Source organism: Haliotis rufescens, unplaced genomic scaffold (assembly GCF_023055435.1).
Source record: "Haliotis rufescens isolate VD_foot unplaced genomic scaffold, xgHalRufe1.0.p SCAF_12, whole genome shotgun sequence".
Lineage (NCBI taxonomy): Eukaryota > Metazoa > Mollusca > Gastropoda > Lepetellida > Haliotidae > Haliotis > Haliotis rufescens.
The window spans coordinates 40,286,530-40,303,839 of record NW_025963802.1 but is presented as its reverse complement, the minus strand read 5'-3'; the positions used below and the strand labels follow the sequence as shown (position 1 = coordinate 40,303,839).

Sequence of the window (17,310 nt, the reverse complement as noted above, 5' to 3'; positions counted from 1 at the left end):
CCTTGCTGCCGCTGTTCGGTACACGACACCTGGGTCGATGCCATGGATGAAATGCTACATGTTCCCCCAGCTATCCTCTTCAATGATTTTATAGTGACCAATTGGGTTAATGATGCAGCACAATTCCTCCCTGGCATATGGAATCACCATGACAACGTCGAACCGCACACTAACAACCACCTGGAAGGATGGCATGCTCACCTTAACAGAACTGTTCAAAGTGCGCATCCCAACATCTTTGCCTTGGTCAGGACCCTGCAACGACTGGAGAAAACAGAACGAATCAAGCTGGCGTGGTACCTCAATGGTGCCCGACCCCCACCACGAAAGAAGATGACCGTGAACTGGAGCAACATATCGTCAGGCTCAAGGAACCTCTACAGATCCGTTTAGTGAGTCCGCTCCAGTTCCCTGATGCTGCTGAGCGACTGCTAAAACTGGACTGGTATTAGTAGTATTACAAGTATTATAAGGGTTGGCATGGATTTCATATTTTCATTGTAAGGTTTTTTATGTCAATTGTAATATATGTGTGTATGAGTGTAATAAGATTATTTGGGGATCAAATGTTGGATTTTAAATTGTGAGAAGTGTCAAATATTTCTCATCCCCTCTTTATTATGTTCATATATATGAAATAAACCACGATTCTACTTCAAGTCTAAAGTTATTCCTTTCTTGTTGCATGGATAAGTTCATTACGGTTTAGGGATGTAGCTTTTGCTGTTGTGTGCCCTGAACCATGAAGTTGTTTTGATAACACTGCAGACAAAGTGCACTGTAGGCAATAAGAGAAGACAACTTTGTTTTTTTGTGAGTATCTCATGCCGCGAGCAGAATGTACTTTGCACACGGCACGCGACGGACTTTCACGTGACCGAGCAGACGACAAACTGAAGACGAAATAACACAGTTGTTTGAGCAGGTAACGCGAAGAAAATGCAGTATGTGACCTGGGTAAAAGTGTTCACTCTATTTCTGCTGCATCTAACATGTGCATATGCACAAGAAGGTGAGATAATGAATCTGTCAAAATGTATGCAAAGTGATGACACGTCAAACATGTCTTGAATCTTGTACATACCATTATTTAAATTCTGAAAAGGAGCTCTGTGGACCTCATCAACCTATGCTGTAGGTAAGAGGCGACAAAACAGATTCGATGGTCAGGCTCTGTGACTTGGTTAAAAGCGGGTCATCGTACCCCGACGGCGTGGGTCGTCCCTAATAATAGTTATTTATAGGCCTTCGTCATCACGCTGGTATGTTGCGGAGTGCCGCGTTAAACGACAACAACAACAAAACCAATCGGAAAAGGATATGTACTCTAAATCATTGTGTAGAAAAAAGAGAGTGAACATACTGTATGGATGGAACATTGAAGTCAAATAATAATTGATGCAAACTATTGCATTGTTTTGTAATCATGTCACTTTTATTTCGATGCATTTGAGAGTTTCACAATCTGTCAGTGGTGACAGTAATGGCCCCTTATGTTGTTCCAAACTTGTAAAAACATGCACATCCTGTATCGTCGTGAAACCTGAATCTGAAGCTAGTCCTATTCATGTCCTTTACATGTCAGGGATAAAGCACGACTCCGAGGTGGTTGTCGAGGACGTAATAAGTAAGCGTCGCGGATGAGTGCTTTAACTCAATTATAAACCGTCTAAATGCAAGAAATGATAAACAAATAAGAAAACATCGATGTGGGTGGTAAATAAATTATTTCTGTACACAGTTAAACCGGTACAAGCTAAAATAAATAAACAATAACACTCAGTAAAAATGAAAACAAAAAAACAAAATAATTAAAAATAAATCAAATTAACAAACAATAAATATACCTTTAAATTATCAAAGTAATAGTGAGAATGCACCTCTAAACTTAAATTTATACCCAAATATTATACCTTGTACCTGTAAAATAAACAAACATACTTTGTTTACATTTATAAATACTGATATTTTATGATAAAATAATAAATTTTGAAATAAATAAATGACAAAATAAAAACTTACAAATACTGTGGATTTTCCAACCCATAATAAATTCTTTGCGATTCCTTATAGATCTTCTTTGATTTCCTTTTGAACACTTACATGTCAGTCTTGAGAGAACATGCGAAAAGAATGACAGGAAATAACTTTAAAATCAGGACGACACCCTGAGCATTCTGACACGGATTTTTAACCAGGAAAAAAACAAAAATACCAAAAATGGAGTAAAAAGAACATAAGTTAAATATTTAAAATACCAAGCTGAACTGAATGAATTTCTTTGAATAAAAAATTAATATACCAAATATTAAAAATGTCAAAATAGAAGTAACAATCGATATATCTTATAGTGAAACAATACAGTGTGTCGCGGTATAAAAGGAATTCGATCAAAGCGTGCGAGAGATGAAACACGTGCAGCAGAGACAAAACTAAGTAATGACATCTAAAATTGAACATTCTTTCACCACCTGCCCCGGTGACTCAGTGGGAAAACAGTGGTTATTACAAAACTTAATACGATATGTGAGGTTGCATACAGGTCTGATTTGCAAAAAGTAAAACCTCCCAAGTGGTTAGATATCTACAATACCACAGGCAAAGGTGGCATTACATAGGATAACATGACATACGATGGTTAAGAACCCTTGGCCTGTGTTGGAGTTATAATGCATGTATTTGTGCAAGGGCATGTACATTACGGCTACGGCTTCGAGAAAACTGGAAACTTTATCACAAAAGATGGTGTAATCGTAATGTTCATAGCCGTGTGACCCGAAAAGAGCCGGGGTAGAATAGGTCTTCAGCAACCCATGCTTGTCGTAAGAGGCGACTAACGGGATCGGGTGATCTGACTCGCTGAGTTGGTTAATGCATGTCATCGTATCCCAACTGCGTTGATCGATGCTCATGATGTCCATCACTGGATGGTTTGTCTGGTCCAGACTCGATTATTTACAGACCGCAGTCATATAGCTGGAATATTGCTGAGTGCGGCGTCCTAACCCCTGTGCAGGCAGCTTGACTTGATTCACAAGAAAATTTAATTATGTCATATCGTGCACAGGCTCAGAAACTTCAGGTATATTATATATGGGTGAGGTGAGGTGAAATTGGGTTTAACGTCGCGTCCAAGATTAGTGCACTTATATAGCGACGTGCAAGTACGAATATGTGTTTGTGTGGCTGCTTGTACTAGTCCGGACTGATGCCGATTTATAGTGCTAGCTCACTGAGATACCATGCCGCAGTTTAACATGAATACCCCACTCAGACACAGTATACTGACTCCGAGCCGACCAGTCCTTGTTTAACCCCCTTAATGCCGAGCGCCAGACAGGGTATCAACAAGTACCATCTTTTAACGTCTTTTGGTATGACGCGGCCGGGGATCGAACCCCGGACCTTCCGCTCTCCGGGCGGACGCTGTACAACAGGTATTATTATATATGGGGACCTCAAATAGTTCAACCATTGACAACATAGCATTGTAAATTCTATGCTATATTCAATGTTGATAAATATTACTGATAAACATATTCTAACAGCCAAACATGTTTGCGTCCCACAGATATCGAAATGTCAATTATTTGCGTCCATTCACAATTTGTATGATTGTAGTAAGCCCTGATGTTACAGTAAATCTAGCATAGACGCCGATTCACTGTGCACAGTTAATGAAATTCGTGCATAACCTGTTCTCGTCACGTTATGACTGACATATTATATTACCGATGCGACGCTACTTTATAACTCACTCACGTAGACGATAGAGCATTCTCTACGGGATCTTCACTGGAAGGCACGAACTGTTGGTGATCCTATGTGGGAATGTCTCTCAAGGCGTGTTGTTGTCGACCCCACTCTTCGCGCCCACGTCCGTGTTTGCTCAAGCATATAGCGACATCTTTTCTGTAATGTTTGTAAGATTTAGAGAGTCTTCATGTTTACCTAAATCATTTTGGTCAATATTTATCTTTTGGTATTTACTTCAGGTTCACAGGTTCAATGTCAAAACGACTTAAGCCATCTTTGTCGGTTAATATTGACAAGCTACGTTGACATACAGTGTAATGTGTGATATACCTTACCTTCACGACCCGTGAAGATCCTAGGTAGAATAAGTCTTCAGCAACCCATGCTTGCTGTAAACGGCAACTATGCTTGTCGTAAGAGGCGATTAACGGGATCGGGTCGTCAGGCTTGCTGACTTAGTTGATGCATGTCATGGTATCCCATGGATCGATGCACATGATGTCAACCACTGGATTATCCGGTCCATACTCGATTATTTACAGACCGCCGTCATATAGCTGGAATATTGCTGTGTGCGACTTTAAAGAACAAACAAACAACCAAACAAATCTTACCTTTCCAAATTTCACCCCAGATACTGTGTGTCATCCTGACCTGATATCGTACATCCTTGCTCGTATCATACAATGACCGATCTCAATCTTCAGATTTGCGGCATATTATTAGTTATGGCGTCTTTATTTGCCGTTTACGATGTCATATTAGGTTTGCAGAAAAGAAATATTTGGTGATGCGTAAATCGAGCCCAATATTATATTCTGCTTACCGAATATGACACCGAATACGGCAAATATAGACACCATAGCGAATTTTTATGCCGAAATCCTTTTTACTGTTATCTTTATCGCACATGTCATGTCAAAGTTACAACCGTTAAGGGTCAAAGGGAGACTACTCTTCAAACCTTATTGGTCCACCATAATCACAAGATACGCTCGTGAATCGTCCTCAAAAACATATAAGTAACGGTTCTTCGTTATACATCACTGGAGACGACGTGAAGGTCGATTTGACATTCAATACCTGGTCATCTATTTGAATACCTTTCGACACTACTATTTATAGTTTTTTTTCCGTACAACGCGTTCAGCAGGAAGTGTTCAATTAAAGTGTTCATACACTAAGCCCTCCTGATAGCATGGAGAAAGCTGGGGACCTTTTCTTATTCTTATTCTCAATAACTCTTCCCCCAAGTAAACTGACTGATCCCCCCTCTACTACCGTGCCACGTTTCAAATGAAGAATGTTGCATTTGTCGAGCCCAAAGGACATGCCAATATCATTAGAAAAGGACTGGACAAACAGAATCTGTTTTTAGTGTGGATCCTTCATTGGCAATAAGTTCAAAGTCATCCATGTAAAGGAGGTGAGTAAGGGGTGTTGACAATAACTGGTCATTCGGCAAATACCTTACGTCACTACTATTTATAGTTTTTCCGTACAATGCGTTCAGCAGCAATTGTTCAATTCAAGTATTCATATACGAAGACCTCCTAATAGCATGGAGAAAGCTTGGGACCTTTTCTTATTCCACATGGGCAGCCATTAAAAACTTAAAATATTATCAGAAAATGTTAAACTCATCTCTGAGAAATTATTCCAACTATATGATGGTACCCGGTGGTCTGTCATTGATAGAGCCTGAGGCAGACACATCCGTGATTGATAAAATAATTTCCTACTTTAAAGTTTCCACTGTTTCTTTCATGCTGGTTGGCTGAATGGGTAGTCACGTGATCTGATATTTGGAGTTTACACTCCTGTGAACGGACTGAAAAGTTCACACGATGTGAACAATGTTTTGTGAAACTTTTGCCGGAACTAATTTCCGGGGTTTCCCCGAATTCTCGATTGGTGTTTCAATCAATAGGTAAGGAAAGAAACTTATATTTAATAAAACTCCTAGAAATTGCCTACCTGTTTTACCTATTGGTCATCGGAGACGAGAAAATATCCGTAGACGGAATTACTATTACGGTTTCTGAGTTGGCCGACCTACTCCGTGCATTCTAGGCCAAGAAGCGGCGGCACATGAGGAATGACGGGGCACAGAAATGAAGCTTGCATCAGGTCATACAGTAGGTCCATCTCAGGTGACAAGAAACACCAGCTAAGCAAAGTATTACAGCACACACAACAAATCCAAAACTCAAAATATAACACACCCTGACGTTGAAAAATAACACAAAACACACAAGTTTCAGAGCACTCGGTTCAATCCCCACCAGTCGCAAGCTTGGAGGTTCACATAGTTTAACCAGCACTTTTAAATTGTTCACACTTCAATGAACCCATCCAAACTGACGTTCATTTCGTAAATGAACCACACCGCCAGAGAACGATGAAGTTTTAACCAACTCAGGGAGCCTGACCACTAATTAAACATGCCTAGGTTGATGCAGAGATATTCTAACACCGAATCTTCCCTATGGGGCGTGATCATTATGCTACAAGTACATTTATTGTATATATATGTTACAGGGAATATGTATTATCAGGGAATATGTATAGTCCCTGAAATTTTATATATAGTTAATGTCTCATTCACTCAGGGAATATACATAATCCCTAACATTTTCAGGTATTATACATATTCCTTGACTTGACATCAAGTTTTTTAAACATAATCCCTGAAATTACTTTTGATGCTCTTATATGGTCAAACTTGATAAAAATAAAAAAAATTATGAGAAGACAAATTTATTTGACATGATAACAAATACCTTTCTCTTCACCTCATGAAGAGCCCAACCGTTAATCAAACCACGACCTCCCATAATGATTGGTAAATATGAGCGATTGAGGGAAGAGCGAGGGTGGTGGGATCTATTGTCTGACATGATTCTTTGTGTGAGGGTGTCAATACCCTTAATTTCTTGTTTCGTCCAATCAACAACACCAAAAGAATACGAAAGGATGGGCAAAGCATAAGTATTTGTGGTTTCCAGATTTTCTTATGTCTACATTTGTACTCTGCCTGAAGTTTTTCCTTGATATGGGCATTCTGGAGTTTCTTATCTGCACCCCTAACTACGTTTAGGCCTGACCTTCCACGAGATGGTCAATAACTCCCCCTCCAAGTAAACTGACTGATCCTCCCTCTTCTACCTTGCCACGGTTCAAATGAAGAATGTTGAATTTGTGGAGTCCAAAGGGCATGCCGATATCATTAGAAATTGACTTGACAAGCAGAATCTGTTTTGTGAGTGAGTTATTTGCAATAAGTTCAAGGTCATCCATGTGAAGGAGGTGAGTAAAGGGGTGTTGGGGATCTGTGCTGAGGAGGTCCAGGATGCTAACCTTCCTCTTTGCTAAGCAAAAAGCTAAAAGGATTTAATGACAAACAGAAAAAGCAAAGGACTGAAAGAATCGCCCTGAAAGATTCCTCTTCTTATAGAAATGGGTTCCGAAGTCACCACCTGCCCCTGCGAATACATCTCAAGTTGAGTTGACCAGCAATTCATAAAAAAAACTTGAGTAAAACAAGTAGCTATAGTCGCTCGGGGAGGTCAATACATTCCAGTGACTTCAAAATCCATCCGTGAGGTACAGAATCATAAGCTTTTCTGTAGTCTATCCAACACATTGAGAGGTTACGGTGGTAAGATTTAGCCTCTTCAAGGATCCCTTTCTGAACTCCTTTCTGCTCCATGTAAATAATGTCATTGGATGCACAGTATGATGACACAATATCTGTAAGACATCCTGTAAATATTTTGTATTCCGTATTCAGACAAGTAATAGGGCGGACGTTTTGGGGGATCAGTCAAATCACCTTTCTTTGGGAGAAGTATTGTTCGACCCTTGCACAACCAAGACGGAACATCCCCTGTATCCACAAGAGATTTAAAACAGTGAAGTTATGGTGTTTGGACACAAGGAAACAGTTTCCAAAACAGGTTTCGAATACCATCAGGTCCTGGCGCCGTATTAGATTTGGACTTTTTATTATTAATATTATTATTATTGTTGTTGTTGTTGTTGTTGTTACATGGCATCTCTATTTCTAAAAGGTTACTTCTGGCACATCACAGACCTCCATTACGACACAACGTACTGGTCTGAAATGCGATCCTGCAGTGACCAAGTTCCTGTGCGGGGCATCTATGGCGACTACTGGTGTGACGCCCCCTGGCGGCTCGTAAACGACAGCATCAACGCCATGGTCAACATCAATCGAAACGTCGACTTCATCCTGTGGACTGGGTAAACACATAATGCATTCAAAGGGCTTCAATCAAAAATATGTTTGCCGTTCTAATAGTACATGGATGTCATGGTGTGCATGGGAAATGTGGAAAGCTTACAACATCGGAGAGTTTCTGATTCTAACGCGACAAGAGAGTCAGGTACGGATAAGAGTGAGTGAGTGAGTGAGTGAGTATGGTTTTACACTGCTTTTAGCAATATTCCAGCAATATCATGGCGGGGGACACCAAAAATGGGCTTCACACATTGTACCCATGTCGAGAATCGAACCCGGGTCTTCGGCGTGAGGAGCGAACGTTTTAACCACTAGGCTACCCCACCGCCCCTCGTCAGCATGATGATGGTTGAGTAGCCTTGTGGTTAAGGCTTTTGCTTGTCATGTTGAAGATCAGGTTCGATTCCATACGTATTGGTAAATTAATTGGCCGTTAATGACGTAGGTTATAAACTTTTACCCTATTGGTGCGGACAAACCAAGCTTGACAACATGTAGGAATGTAGAAATAGAACTATCGATTAGCGGTCAATGGCGTTACAAGTGAAGGCTTTAACCACAAGGCTACCCGACCGCCTCTGGCACAGATAGGAGTCTCAACACAACATGACGTTTTCGAAGCTTATGGCCACCTCTCTAAAGTGATTTCAAAAGAAGAAACACAATGATATGAAAATGGAGTTCTTTCTCACGACAACGGATCGTGGTAGATCTATGTTAGAAACGAGTTAACACATTAGACAACTGATCCATCCATCATGATAATGCAAGCGGATAATTCGTCCCAATAATATTTTTTTTTATAAAAGCCTTCTAACACAAACCACTTAAATTTGTTTCCCAATTCCATAATGATAAATACCCTGCAGCTACATGAATTCGCTGCCGCACCATATGTTTTGGAAGTGACGAGACCTCTTCTGTTGCCCATATCTCTAAAATACTAAATAATCTCTCTCACTCATTTCATTGGACGGCTGTTTTTTGCATCCAAGCTTGGTTATAAATGCGTCTGAACAGGATAAATAATTCGGCCCTTTGAAATGACTTCGTCCTTTCCCAAAACCAAAAATTATCACTTTAAATGGCTCCTCTAAGGTACCACCGGACCATGTTCCTTCACCTGAAGAAAACGCGATTCTCTTATTTGACAAATGTGTTAAAACAGACATGTACCATCTACCTGTATTCCACTATGTGTGACCGTCTCCGTTGTCTACCAAAAGACGTTAAAAAATGATACTTGTTGTTGATGATACGCTGCCTTGCGCTCGGCATTAAAGGGTTAAAAAACAAAGACTGGTCGGTTCGGAATCAGCATACTGTGTCTGCGTGGGGTATTCATGTTAAACTGCAGCATGTATGTCATTTGGCAAGCACTACAAAATCGGCTTTAGTCCGGACTAGTACAAGCAGACACACACACACACACACACACACACACACACACACACACACACACATGCACGTCGCTGTATGAGTGCAATAATCTTGGACGCGACTTTAAACCCAATTTCGCTTCACCCCCACCTTGTGTTACAGAGATAACGTGGGCCACATAGAGGACGAATACTCCAGTGAGACGTACGTCATGGACATCCTCAGAAATATCACTAATGCCTTGAAGACGGCGTTCCCGGGGGTCAAGGTGTACGCCACGATGGGGAACAACGACTGGTTCCCTTCCGACCAGCTCCCTGACACATCACACTTCCTGTACAACGCCACTGCCGACCTCTGGGAAGACTGGATTGGTGACCAAAATCAAGTTGAAAATTTCCGTAAAGGTAGACAGTCACTACATTACGTTAGAGACATAGTGATCAAATGCATCAGGGTTTACAGCTGTTGTGTACCATCTTGAATCTGTGTGATATGCTTCCCTGTTTAAATATGGTTCTCCCAACAGAATTCGTGGGGTATTGGTGCTCTAAGGAGTTGTTGTCTCTTTGGATCTGATGACTTCACAGGTTGCACGTGTTTGCTTCTGTGAAGAATTGCGTCCCTTAGCTGTGTCATGATTCGGTGACCAAGCGATCATTATGATTATGGTCCTTGGTTTGTCAGCACCACAGTCGGGGCTTGCTCTTCAATCTACGTTACTTTTGGCGTTCACATTAAACCGATAAGCCACGTTAGAATTCATAATTTTCAGAATAATTCATCTCATGTCAGGCGCCTACTATACTGTGAAGACAACCCAAGGACTGAGGATCATAGGACTGAACACAAACCTGTACTACACCTCGGACAAACTGACCGCTGATATGACCGACCCTACTGGTCAGTTCGCCTGGCTTGAGGAGGTCCTCAGGAACGCCAAGACAGCTGGAGACAAGGTAGTTACACAACAAATCAGTATATTTCAAATTAATATTAAGTTGAAGTTAGGGCCTTTGTTTGAAAGCCTTTTGTGAAATAAATCTGTTTGTTAACATAATATGTAATTTTTCGAATTTTAGAAATCCTAGGTGATCATCTAATTTGATCTAAATACTGTCAGTGAACGTGTTTAAAATGGACGCATCTTATTTAATCTAACGGACTTCTGAAACTAAGCTTCATAGTGCCAACACTGTTTTGTTATTTTGGTATTTAAACACAAATAATGAACATTAATGTAGTTGAAGAAACCACACTCACTTCCTTTACTGCTTTCCTTGCTGAAGGTGTTGATGACCGCCCACGTCCCTCCAGGCATCCATGTTCCTGGGAAGGTCAAGCGTTTTTACACCCATTACAATACCCGCTTTCTCGATATCAGCCGTACATTCTCCGACATCATCGTGGGCATGTTCTTCGGTCACGACCACTACGACGGATTCAAACTCTTGCAGAAGAATGGTGGTGGGTAGCAAGCTGCCAATGTCATTGGTTATTAACTGCTATCTTCGAAGATAATGAATTATACTTCTATAATATCGAGGGATATAAATACGGAGGGATATTATGGTCATGGTGCTTCGAACCGAGGGATGCACAAGAGACAGGTTCCAGGCATCTACTATATATGTCCTCAACATCCACAAATTCTACGCGTTTGGAGTCATAAAATGTTGTGAACTGTGCTCTAAAATCTTAATATTTTGAAATGTATATAAAAGCGACAAAACCCTTTCCATATTCAATAGAAACCTCTGCGAAAAGCAGAGTCCATTGTACAATTCCGATTATATCATGAGCATGTGTTCATGAATCCCTATCAAATAGTGATGATACTAGGTGTTCGCGAAAAAGTGAGCGTATCCTTCGTGATGGCACCCGTCACAAACACATCAAAGACAAGTCAACTGTTCACCAGAAAAAAAAACAGGAACATATGGTATAAAATAGGGAATTGCATTGGACATATATTTTGTCACTGATGCGTCAAATTTGGAAATGACCTCCACATATATACCATAAAACTTTTGAATGTAACCGTGATCAAACAACTTCTGACCAAGAGTCGTATGATGCTCTTTGCAATCTTGGTATTGTATCTAAAAAAGTTGTGAAATGTAGACACCAAAGGCTGGAACTGCTTGAATATTGCTGAGCCTTGTGATTAAGGGAAAGTTGACTATTGGAAAGTTGAAGTCATCCCTCTTGGCATACACTCTTGAATTTGAAACCGAAAGCGTAGAATGTGAAGTATGAGATCTGCTCAATGGTGTTTTAGAAAAGGTGGTATTTGATCCTGGTCGATGTTATCAGGTGCTCCATATCCGCGTGCAACCATGAAAGAAGAATTATATTTCAAGCTATTGGCAATATCATCCATTGATTATATAAAGCAGATAGCATAATGGTTCGCTCTAGGTGGATTTTCTTGGTATATTTCAGGGAGTCCAGGTGTGCCTATGTTCATGGCTCCATCAATCACCCCCTGGCGTTACAAAATTCCAGAAAAATCCGGGGATCCTCACAACCCAGCCATTAGACTTGTCAAGTACAACCAGCAAACCGGAGTCCCACTTGACATCCACCAGTATTACATGAACCTGACGGACAGCAACAGAAACAATGCATCAGACTGGAAAATTGAATACAAAGCCAGCGAGGAGTATGGACAGACTGATCTCTCGGCAGTCTCCGTTGATAATATTATAAAGGCATTCAAGACTGACAAGTCCCTTCTGGATAAGTATATCAGATACAACACCGTCCTTGCTAATGGAGACACTACAGTGAATGCCTGTGACGAGAAGTGTCGAGCTGAATATAACTGTGGTTTCATCAACATGAACGAGATTTCGTTCGACTCTTGCTACACAACACTAGTTGGAGGTTCGGCAAGGCTGTGTTCTTCTTCCTTTCTTATTGTCATGTTAGCCATCATGTATTATGTACTTTTTTAGAGAGAAATATCTGTTTCGGATCGATTTCTGTATACAACAATGTGAACATCTGTTGTATTTTTGTACTGTTTGTATTTTTGGACCGAATTTAATTTTTTTCTTGATGTATCTGCAATTCAGCAATTAGATGGTCGATCAGTACACGTTATTATATATTGGTACTGATAAAGCATCCTACGCTTCGTGCATGATCCTTCAATACAAGCAATGATCAGTATCCATCTAATATTTTGTAACACATTCGATATTTACTGAACAACAAAAGTTCCTGTGACATTGAATAAGATTTTATGCAAAGTAATGTTTTTTAACAAATCTGAAACAATTTCGGTTTCGATGACATTCACGTTGTTTTGTTGAAGAGAATCCTGACCAAGTCGAGCAATAATGGCCGGGCGTTGTCATGTTGAAAGGTAATGCCTGGGACATGACGACGCAAAAACGGTAGAAGAACAGGGCCGATGATCTCGTCGCGGTAGAGCTGTCCATTGAGATTTCCTTCTACCACTATCAAACGGGTCCTCTGTCTTGCTGTAAACCCACCCGATACCATAACGCTGCCGCCCCCGAACCGATCTACTTCCATGACACAATGATGGACGTAACGTTCACCTCGACATCGATACACTCGAATCCGTCCATCGCTGTGGCTGAGATGAAAACAAGACACGTCAGTGAATAGAACTTGTCCCCACTGCATGGCCGTCCAGCGTACACGCTGTCTGCACCACTGTAGACGTGCTTGACGGTGGTTTCCTGTCCAAATGGGACGTCTGGCGGGTCTTCTGGCGACAATCCCTGCACATCTTAGGCGGCTACGTACGGTTTGTGAAGATATTCGTCGAAGGCCAGGGGTGGTTCTTGCAGTCAGTGTTGCTGGCTGGAATCGATTTCGTAGGTGTTTTGATCGAATCCAGTTGTCTTGTCGAATATTGGTTACGCGCGGCCTTCCACTTGCCAACGTTGCCATAAACACCAAATAGTGTTTCTGTGGACGTTAAATTGTCTTGCAACATCACGTTGACTAGATCCTGCTTCAAGCATACCAATGGCTTGCAGACGCTCATTTTCAGAGAGGCGTGGCATTTCGTAATGTTGAATAATTGCGTAATTTTGTTGTTTTTCTGAGTTGTTGTTGTGAGCACGATGCTAAACAATGTATATGGAATCCCGTTAACGCACATGTTTTTATACCCATTCTTGGGTAGTGACATACACGGGGTTTGCATAAAAGTCAACTTTTGCATGGAATGCATGCTTTTCTGTAGCAGTTGCGTTTTTGTGACTTGAAAACCATACTTAACTTGTTTGAAAAATACACTAAAATATTGGTGTCACAGGAACTTTTGTGTTGAGTATACATTTAACTACGTTTATGACGACACGCTTATAACGAACTGACGGATATAACGAACTTATTTTTTTATCCCGACTATTTGCTATAGTTATGCTGTATACATGCTTATAACGAACTACGGTTATAACAAACTAAAGTTAGTGTTCCCTATGAGTCCTTTATAACCGTAGTTTACTGTAAGTCATCCGAATACCCATGGTTCACGCTAAGGAACTACACAGAGGTGAGACACTAAGGTGAGACAATAAGGTGAGATCTCATATTTAACATTTTAAATCCATGAAATAGTGATGGAACATTTTGTTTTCACTGTTTTGCTTATCATTTAATAAAATAATGTTTAACAAAACTAATTTCTTTTGTTTTCTGCAAATGTTACATTTATCAATGCGAAAACACAAATTCAAAGCTTATTACCTGGGATAATTTGATAATGCGACATCACAAGGTTTATTAATCCCACATTTTGGAATGTGCACTTTGTTGGTGATATATTGAAAATATATTTGAAGAGAAAGTTCGATTATGTCTAATATTAAATGAGTGAGTGAGTTTGATTTTAAGCCGCTTTTAGCTACGGAAACTGCAGGTCGCATCCCTAGAGGAGGATAGCGGACCAGACTATCAGGATCCATCCTCGCGAGGCTGGAATCCCACCCAGAAGACCAGTTATCGTCCCTGTTTTGCATCAGTTCCGTCGACAGCGACGCTTGCGTTGGTGCCATACCTTACAGCATTGGAATTTGAGAAACTGGAGGCGAGTGTTGCATAGCGAGGAATCGCGATTTCTTCTTCACCGGCGAGATGGAAGGCATCGTGTTTATCGTTATCGAAATGGGCGTTTTGCCCCACATTGTGTATGTGAATTCGACAATTTCGTTGGCGGTAGTGTCATGATGTGGGGGTCATATCCTACACCAGGAGATCTGGCTTGGTTGTGGTTCAGGGAAATTTGACACCAAATCGCTACATGAATCAAATTCTTCAACCTCACCTTTTGTTTTTCCTTCATACTTTACACTACTGACATCGCGAATGTTTAATCTAAGAGTAAATACTTACACAAACTGCGATGCAGTGTAAAACAATAAAAGCAAAAATAAAAAATGTCATGGGCGACCCTGTGGTCTGAAACGCCACAACTTACTTTCTTGCGACCCAAGGATCATGAGTTATGGGTTCGAATCCCAGATGAACGTTCCTTGTATGTGGTACATTGTAGACATATTTTGCTCAAGTATTATACTTACACGTGTTCAATGACTGACCAAACGTCAGAGCTGTGGTCAGGTTCCCCTGATCATGGGTTTGAAGTCATGAATCGTTATTTTTGTGATTTTTGTTTTACGTGAATTTCACCGAAATTGTAAAAAATGTCCACAGCAAGCTTCACTTTGTGTTTTCTTCCCACAATGGTGCTGACACGTTGAGGTGTTGCTGAAGTACTGATCGACTCTCTTAAATTCTCAATAATGTTTCTCTCTCTGTTGTTGTGGTGCTGGGACTGTAGAACAAGAACACCAAGGTCCCGTATAGTCGTGTGAGCTACAGACCAGCGGTTTCTTCTGTCAAAAGTTTGTTGTTTTGGGGTTTTTTGTTTAACGCCGCACTCAGCAATATTCCAGCTTTATGACGGCGGTCTGTATTAATCTAACGGGATCGGGTGGTCAGGCTCGCTGACTTGGTTGATGCATGTCATTGATCCCAATTGCGTTGATCGATGCTCATGAAATTAATTACTGGATTGTCTGGTCCAGACTCGATTATTTACAGACCGCCGTCATATAGCTTGAATATTGCTGAGTGCGGCGTTAAACAACAAACCAACCAACCAACCAACCAAGACTTGATGACATGGTTGATGCATGTCATTGTATCCCGATGCTTATGTCAATCACTGGAATGTCTGGTCCAGACTCGATTATTTACAGCGGACATTCAGGAATTGCCTAGTTGTATATAATAAGTGAGTGAGTTAAAAGTGAGTGAGTTTTAAGTTAAAAGGCCAAATCGGCAATATGTCAGCCACATCGGGAATACAAGTTATACATTAATAATTATTATATTTTGACTTGAAAATATATCATCAAAGGAGAATAAAAAAATAGAATACCACAGATGTGTTGTTTTTAAAGTAATGTATAATCAGAAAAAGGCGATGGTAGTTAAGAGCCTGTGATGGTAGTATAGAGCCCATGATGGTAGTATAGAGCCCGTGATGGTAATATAGAGCCCGCGATGGTAGTATAGAGCCTGTGATGGCAGTTCTGAGCCCGCGGTGATAGTATAGAGCCCACGATGGTAGTTTAGAGCCCGCGATGGTAGTTTAGAGCCTACAATGGTAGTTTAGAGCCTGCAATGGTAGTGTAGAGCCTGCGATGGTAGTAAAGAGCTCATGATGGTAGTATAGAGCCCATGATGGTAGTTTTGAGCTAACGATGGTAGTTTAGAGCCCGTGATGGTTTTATAGAGCCTGTGATGGTAATATAGAGCCTGCAATGGTAGTATAGAGCCCGCGGTGGTAGTTTAGAGCCCCCGATGCTAGTATAGAGCCCGCGATGGTAGTTTTGAGCCCGCGATTGTAGTTCAGAGTGTGTGATGGTAGTATATTTCCTGTGATGGTAATATAGAGCCCGTGATGGTAATATAGAGCCCACGATGGTAGTATAGAGCCCGCGATGGTAGTTTTGAGCCCGTGATTGTAGTATAGATCCCGCGTGGTAGTATAGAGCCCACGATGGTAGTTTAGAGCCCGCGATGGTAGTATAGAGCCCACGATGGTAGTATAGAGCCCGTGATGGTAGATTTGAGCCCGCGATTGTAGTTCAGAGTACGTGATGGTAGTTTAGAGCCTGCACTGTTAGTATATAGCCTGTTATGGTAGTTTTGAGCCCGCGATTGTAGTTCAGAGTCCGTGATGGTAGTTTAGAGCCTGCAATGGTAGTATAGAGCCCGTGATGGTAGTATAGAGTCCGTGATGGTAGTATAGAGCCAGTGATGGTAGTATAGAGCCTGTAATAGTCATATAGAGCCCGTGTTGGTAGTATAGAGACTGCGATGGGAATATAGAGCCCGTGATGGTAATATAGAGCCCGTGATGGTAATATAGAGCCCACGGTGGTAGTATAGAGCCTGTGATGGTAGTATAGAGCCCGTGATGGTAATATAGAACCAGCGATGGTAATATAGAGACAGCGATGGTAGTATAGAGCCCGCAATGGTAGTACAGAGCCTATGATGGTAATATAGAGCCCGTGATGGTAGTATAGAGCCCGTGATGGTAGTATAGAGCCTGCGATGGTACATGTAATATAGAACCCGCGACGGTAATATAGAGACCGCGATGGTAGTATAGAGCCCGCGATGGTAATAGAGACTCCATGATGGTAATATAGAGCCCGCGATGGTAATATATAGCCCACGATGGTAGTATAGAGCCCGCGATGGAAATATAGAGTCCGCGATGGTAATAAAGAGCCTGCAATGGTAATATAGAGCCTGCGATGGTAGTATAGAGCCCGCGATGGTAGTATAGAGCCCGTTATGGTAGTTTTGAGCCCGTGATGGTAATATAGAGCCCACGATGGTAGTAT

At 41.1% G+C, this 17,310-nt stretch overlaps 1 protein-coding gene across 1 annotated transcript; it reads left to right on the top strand.

Annotated features, from left to right (window-relative positions):
- Positions 1-845: 845 nt before the first annotated feature.
- LOC124150915 (acid sphingomyelinase-like phosphodiesterase 3b) lies at positions 846-12,653 on the top strand. Its single transcript, XM_048393643.1, has 6 exons — positions 846-1,012; positions 7,830-8,022; positions 9,563-9,807; positions 10,196-10,359; positions 10,690-10,867; positions 11,846-12,653. The coding sequence occupies exons 1-6, from the start codon at positions 940-942 to the stop codon at positions 12,358-12,360; spliced, it is 1,368 nt and encodes a 455-aa protein (XP_048249600.1). The 5' UTR covers positions 846-939; the 3' UTR covers positions 12,361-12,653.
- The last annotated feature ends 4,657 nt before the right edge of the window (positions 12,654-17,310 follow it).